The following is a 6,991-nucleotide window of genomic DNA, read 5'->3' on the forward strand; positions in this document are numbered from 1 at the left end:
ACTCCCCAAAGCCTTAACTTTGCTAATACAGGAAAGGCAGAACTGGGCTCCCCAACCAGCAGCATGAACATCTGTTCTCAGATATGCTGGAATTAACTAATGAGATACCGCTGAGTGTGGTGTGCGTTTGTATCTAAGCCCAACTCATCCGTCCCAAAGTCCTGCATGTACAACACTAAATAACCAATGGACACTGATTTCTGTAGTTTGTCCTATGCTTCCTGTTGGTGAAGTCAAATCCTTGTCTTGTGATGTTTTCTAGAAATATCAATTATACTTTGAAAATAAGACAAAGCTACCTGAAACAGCTAAAATATTTTCTACCATATCAGGGCCATTTGTTTCACAAATTTGTTCACATGTCTCTTTGGAGTAAGTACATGAAGATATACAAACTGATTCACAGGCCACCCATACTATTGTTCAGACAAAATATGAAAGAGGTTAATATTAGACTCGGGATGATTTTAACTCAGTAGTTCACTGAAAATCAAAGTTTTATAATGGGAATGTTGATACAACCTTAAGTGTAAGAGCACAAACACTCCTACTGAAATTCGGTTTTGAGTGAGCTCCATCAAGGAGTGTTTTGTAAATGAATAATGACTTTGCTTAAAGCCAATCAACATCAAGTGTGTTAAAAAAGATGAAATAGTGCTGGAAGGCAGTGGGAGGTAGAGGAGGCTCAAAGTGCAAACAGGTGCTGATCTCCCTCCAGGGGGGATTGAGTGGCACAGACCTTACAGGCCTGTCACTTCTGATCAAAGCAAGCTCCAAGACCACATAATCACCATCACCCACCTTTTAAAGGATGCCCTGATTTATCATCTGTCAGTGTTAATAACTCGGCTACTCTGTCTGAAATACTTAAGGACATTACACAAGGATAACATTTCATTTTTTTTTTTTTTAGAGAAATGTGTAAATGTTTTAAACTAAAATGCACTGAAGTTTCTCCTTTGAGGCCATCTGTTGTTGGAGACCACCTGTCATCAAAAGACCACCTGAGCACATAATATCCCATCATTACAGAACTATCCCCTTGAAGCCATAGATTTTAAACGTTAGAATAAGAAGGGTGTATGTTTCAGACATTGTTGTTACTTGGCTTTTCATACAGTTTGAAGCCATGGGATGACAGCCATATGTGAATAATGGCTTCATAATAACATACATATGAAACTCTACTTTGGGAAAAATCTGATAAGAGATCTGAACATTCCTTGATGGAGCTCCTCACATCCTTTCAGCTGTGCTGCTTGCACTGTACTGTTCAAATATGTCACACCTAACACAAAACTTTTGAAAGCACTGAGCTTAATTTTCTACTTATAAGAATCGCTGGCATTTTACTGAAAAACAAGATAAGTTGTAACAAGAATAAATTTTGTGCTTTTTCCCAAATCTAATTTTTCCCCGCTGATCTCATTTTCTCACCCCAGTAATGTCTATTCAACACAAACAGTCTAACAAGTTACCCTCACCAGAAAATGAACTTTTTTCCTTTCTTCTACCTGCCCCTAATATATAAATACATATGCACAGATGATACCTCAGTGTTGAGATATGATCTGCATCATCATAACCTACACAGTTCGAGACAATTTCTACCCTCTACAGCTCTCATGGGAGAGAACAGAGCCCTCAGACACAAGCTGCAGCAAGCATTAGATTCTTGGTTACCATATAAATCCACTAACAGGATTTTTTTTTTTTTTTTTTGAGAAATTTTTAAGCGAGCAAAACTGTATCAAGATAAATGTCACTGCACTGCAGTAAGACATCCTCTCCAAAAGGAAGTTCTAGGCTTGCATTCCTTCCTCAACAAGTTTCCTATGGAGTGACTGAACTGTTAATATATTCACATATTTTTCTTACACACCTACTGATAAGCAGATAGCCAACAGGGCTTGACAGTACGTGGAGACAAATTCTATCAAATTCCACATGTAAAAGTACCAACAGGATTTTACTAAAACATAAAATTCCTATGTAAAGTAAAGAAGTTTAATAGAGAATATTTTTGACGTACTTTTTTCAAATACTTTTTTCATTGTTTATTATTATTTCTAACTAATGTTATCTAGGACAAGAATAAGTTATCAATACTATACTAAATCACTGACATCATAAAAATAAGCATATTTTTCCTTAAAAGTTGTATGCTTCTGATACCTTATGTAGCAACTTCAATATGAAAGTGTTAAGGACTCAGGGGTTATAGGACAGCAAGAAGTACAATTTCTGAATGAACATTGTTTTTAATGTTCTTGTATTATTATACTCTGCTACATTTTTATACATTAGTCCTGATGTAAAGAAGTCAGTATAGTTGTATACTTGCAGAATCTCCCACAGCAACTTGCAATACACAGATTATATTAAAACTTTGTATTTCTTGGGATCTAATGTAATTGATTTTAACTAGAAATACACAGATGCTAAAGCATTAATTGAGTAATTTCAGAAGTGGATTTGTTCAGTGCAGTGTCCTACTTTGGCTCCAGCAGGGTGTGCTCTGACAGGATTAACTTACAGAGCATCTACAGAGCTGTGCATCCAACAGTGGCACACATGCACAAGGGCAGAAAAATATCCACCTCCCCGTCCCCCTCCATCTAAATAAATTTTATATCGAAAGCTGCTTCGCATGTGAGCATTACTGAAGAGGTTTTTGTCATTCAAGTTCCTTGGCACTGCTAGAAACACTTAAAGACTACAAGAAGAAAAAAGCTCATTTGCAGCTCTGCTCCTGAAAAACCAGGCCACTGAAAGAAGTCCTTGTGTTGTAACCTTCCCAGCCACTGCAAGCTGACCGTCGTTCTGTGGATGTCCCATTAAAACCTCTTTTCTTTCTGCAGTGAGATACCTGACAAAGGGCTTCTGGAACAGCCTGTGTGAGAAGGTGAGGCTGTATTACTACCACTGCAGGTGATCTCACAGCCTACTTTAGTTAACTCCATGGAAAACTTCAGGTTCGTAAAACTCGTGTCTTACTAAAAACTTTTTGAAAACGTATTTACTGTTTTAATCAGATGGTTTCCCTGTAGCAGTATTCAAATATTTAGATTTCTGCTCTCCTTTCCCGTCATCATTCCCAAATAACGTGCATTCAGCAACGTTAGAAGGGAAAAACATCCCTGAAGAGTAGAGGCTGAGCTGCATTCAAACTGCTTTAACATGCTGAGCGTTCCCTATGCAAATTTTAAAGGGGTGTTAACCGAGGATCATTGTTGTAATCTCTGTGCTTTGCAAACATGGTGCTACCCTACATGGCTGCAGCTTTTTGTTTTGTTTTAACATCACCAAAGCTTCTTCCCATTCAGTTTCCTCAACTGCAGAGGTTCACAGAAAGACGTAACTTCAAAACCCACCTATCTGATCTCAACTAGCAATTTCTTTGGAGGAAATTATTGTTCTTTCTGCTTATACGCGCTGTCCAGTATAACAACTATTGTATTCAAAGTGTGCTTTTGCCAAATGGCTGAAGGAGCAAGTTTATTAACCACAAAGCACGTTAGAGAAAGTTTAGAAAACACAAAATTATCAAACTAAAGAGCATATTTTATTTTTAATAAAATAGCGGAGCATGAAAAATAATTGTATATTACAAATATATACAGCCAAAACTGTGCACCCCCAGCACAGTAAAGAGCATCACTCTATACAAAGCTTCCCTTTGCAGAATCTAGTGCTTCTTGATCTATTCATAGTGAGAATTTGTTTAACAATAGAAAGAGTCAATAAGCCCTTTGGGTCTCTTTGAATTGACACCCCCCCTTCTTTTTTTTTTTTTTTTTCCACAAATCAGTCCAAACGTGTATAACATTGGCTTGATTTCCATTAAAAAGCCACAAAATGTAACACTAAAGGGTTTCTGAGGACTAGACCTCTTAGTTCTTTTGTTAAGAGATTTCTTTTGTTGTCTTTATGTACAGCAAAATACTTGTTTCTCTTTTCATGTCATGGTAAGGAAAAAAAAATGTATTGCACATTATTCTTGTTCAGAAAGTTTGTGTCTGGTGCAGGAAGTTTCTCTTCTAGTGAAAGAATATTAGTGAGCATTATAGATTGAACCTATTTTTAGGCACCACAAACCCAATGGGCTGGGATGAGTCGTAAAGGATTTCTCTCTCTCAAAGTTAGCACGGAAGTTGCTTTCACAGAGCAGCATACTCAGTGAGGACAAACCTCTCGGGGACCTTCCTTTCCTTAAGAGACAATGCTCACTTGGGTGCTTCTAAAAGAAAAATCATTGCTCCATAAAACTTGGCTATATCTGCTTACTCAGAAACCTGTAGGAAACCCAGCTCAGCTACATTAAAAAGTTAAACAAGTTATTTTGTTGTTGTTGTTGCTTTTTGTCTGTTTTTCTTTAACTATCTGAGGGCCGGATTAAATACATAACTAAAAATTAGTAACAAAAGAGGCTGTTTTAGTTCACAATATTTCTTTCACTGAAAACCTTTCCACAAGTACATTTATCTTCAGTATTTAACCAGGTCCTGAATTCAGTATGACATTTTGCCTTGAGGTATTAAAGTGTCCTCTGCCAAAAAAAAAAAGCACCATCTATTTTTTAATTTTGGACCGCTACTGTGGATATTTGTAAGTCTCATCTAAAGCCTATTCATACACAGGTGGGTGGTTGTAACGTGGATTCATATTTTGCAAGGTGAGTTTTCTGTGGATGCTGAGGTTTTTTGTAGATTCCACTACTGGTAATAACGCTTGCAGGTTTTCTCCTACTTCTCTTCTTTAATCTTCGACTACAAACATTCTGCCAGGACTGAAGAGTCTTGGAAGTCCAGATCCACATCCCACTAGTAATGCCCACGACTAACAACATAAAAATTTTGACCATAAAAATTTCTACTGCTGGAATGGAATTATTCATCATGCAGTCTAAATTTTTAGTCTGATTGTTCATCTTGCATTTCTGTTGAGTTGCCACAATTTTCCAGTAATCCATGTTAAGTCTTTCATAAAAATAGCAAGCTATGACACAAGTTGCAGGCACTGTGTACAAGACTGAGAAGACACCAATCCTGACCATGAGTTTCTCCAACTTGTCGGTATTTTCTCCGCCTGTTTTCATCACCCTTCTGATATGAAAAAGGGCCACAAAACCAGAAAGAATAAAAGAAGTGCCAATGATTAGATAACAAGCCAAAGGAATGAGTACAAACCCGGTCAAGGCATTCACATCCATGCTTCCAACATAGCACAACCCTGTCAGCTCATCTCCAGCCACCCTTCTCATAACTAGGATCATTATGGTCTTCACAGCTGGAATGGCCCAGGCTGCCAAATGAAAGTAGCTGCTGTTTGCTTCAATTGCTTCGTGCCCCCATTTTTTCCCAGCCGCTAGAAACCAAGTTAAAGTCAAGATTACCCACCACAAGGAACTGGCCATACCAAAGTAATACAGAACCAGGAACACAATGGTGCAGCCAGTGCTCTCCAGTCCCTCTTGGATGACATAGAGCTGGCCGCTGTCCCTGTCACAGGCAATGCTCTCAGCACCTGAAAAGAGGCGGATGATGTACCCCACAGAGTAGACACAGTAGCACATAGAGAGGAAGATGATGGGCCTCTCGGGGTACTTGAAACGCTGAGGATCTATCAGAAAAGTGAGTACAGTGAAAGCGCTGGAGAAAAAGCACAGAATGGACCAGATGGCAATCCAAATGACAGCAAACTGTTTGTCATCCTTGCTCCAGTAAACATCAACCCCCGGGGTGCAGAGCGGTGCGCAGGAAGCGCTCTTTTCCACGTGGTGGAACTTGCCCGGATTTTCACAGGAGGTTCTGCTGAGGCTGTCCTTGTGCTGCTGCAGGTCATGGCCACTGCTGGGCCTCTGCGGCCGGAACATGGGTGGCAGCATGCTGGAACCCCTGGGCGGCTCGTCTGACCCATTGTTGGGGGCCTCCATGCACAGGTAATTGGGGTCGTTCTTGTTGGGCAGCTTGCTGCAGTCTAAGGAGTCTGGCCATTTGAAGTTGAACTGCTCCATGATAGGAGAGCATTTCAGCCTCGCCTGCTCACACATGACCCTGCAGGCTGGGATCGGCGTTGAAACCTGCTCGGTGCACATAGGGGCGTAGAGGGAGCAGAGGAAAAATTTCAGATGGCTGTGGCAACCGTACTCCACCAAGGGGGCAAACTCGTGTAGCTGGATGGCCGCTTCCCTTTGGTTTTCGTGTCCCATCAGGTTCGGCATCCTCGTCATGTTGTACCCTATATCCTTGCACATGGGGATTTCGATCGGCTGGCACCTCCCGTCGCCGGGGCGCTCAATGTCGATGGAGCTTATCCCCGCGCAGCGCTCTGCGAGCCAGCAGAGCGCCAGGACGGCCCGCACCAGGTTCCCTGCGGCTGGCCCCATGTCGGCCGGGGGTCAGTGCGGCGGGTCACTGCGGCGGGGGCTGCATCGCGTCCGGCCCCGGCGAGGCAGCGCGGAGGGCACGGCGGGGCTCAGGTCAGCATCGCCCGGGCCGCTCGGCCCCGCCGGAGAAGCGGGGAGGCGGGCGGGGAAGTTCGGGAACAGCCAGGCGAGGAAGACGTGCCCCCAACGCACCGATGAGCCGAACTTACTGCGGGGAGCCCGGCAACTTTCTTTTCGCCGGGCTTCCACTTTGGCGAGCCGTCTTTCCAGCACCCTTCCTGCTCCTCCTCCTCCCTCGAAGCGAAGGCAGAGCGATCAGGGCAGATCCGAGCGATCACCTCTTCCACTCGCACATGTCCCGGGCGGCTTTCGGTACAGCGAGCTCCTCCGGGGATTTTCCTCTTCCTAGAGCGGGTCACGGCTCCGGACTTTTTCGCCGAGAGGTGGGGATTGGTTTATCCGAGTGTAGAATAAAGGAGGAGGAGGAAATATCTAAGCCATTGAAGAGGGGGGCCTGGAAGATCTGCCCCCTCGGCGCTCCGGCCCCGCGCCGTGCAGAGCTGAGCCGAGCGCTGCCTGCCTGCCTCCCCCCGCAGGGAACTC

At 42.9% G+C, this 6,991-nt stretch overlaps 1 protein-coding gene across 1 annotated transcript; it reads right to left on the bottom strand.

Annotated features, from left to right (window-relative positions):
• Positions 1-3,085: 3,085 nt before the first annotated feature.
• On the bottom strand, positions 3,086-6,419 carry FZD10 (frizzled class receptor 10). The gene has a single exon (XM_010720229.3). It carries the CDS (start codon positions 6,386-6,388, stop codon positions 4,631-4,633), a length of 1,758 nt encoding a protein of 585 aa, XP_010718531.2. The 5' UTR covers positions 6,389-6,419; the 3' UTR covers positions 3,086-4,630.
• Between the last annotated feature and the right edge of the window lie 572 nt (positions 6,420-6,991).

This window comes from Meleagris gallopavo, chromosome 17 (assembly GCF_905368555.1).
Source record: "Meleagris gallopavo chromosome 17, MGAL_WU_HG_1.1, whole genome shotgun sequence".
NCBI classification, from domain to species: Eukaryota; Metazoa; Chordata; class Aves; order Galliformes; family Phasianidae; genus Meleagris; species Meleagris gallopavo.

Bases quoted from the DNA above. Each gene is read 5' to 3' on its own strand.
- FZD10 (XM_010720229.3), bottom strand. From the start codon at position 6,388: ATGGGGCCAGCCGCAGGGAACCTGGTGCGGGCCGTCCTGGCGCTCTGC.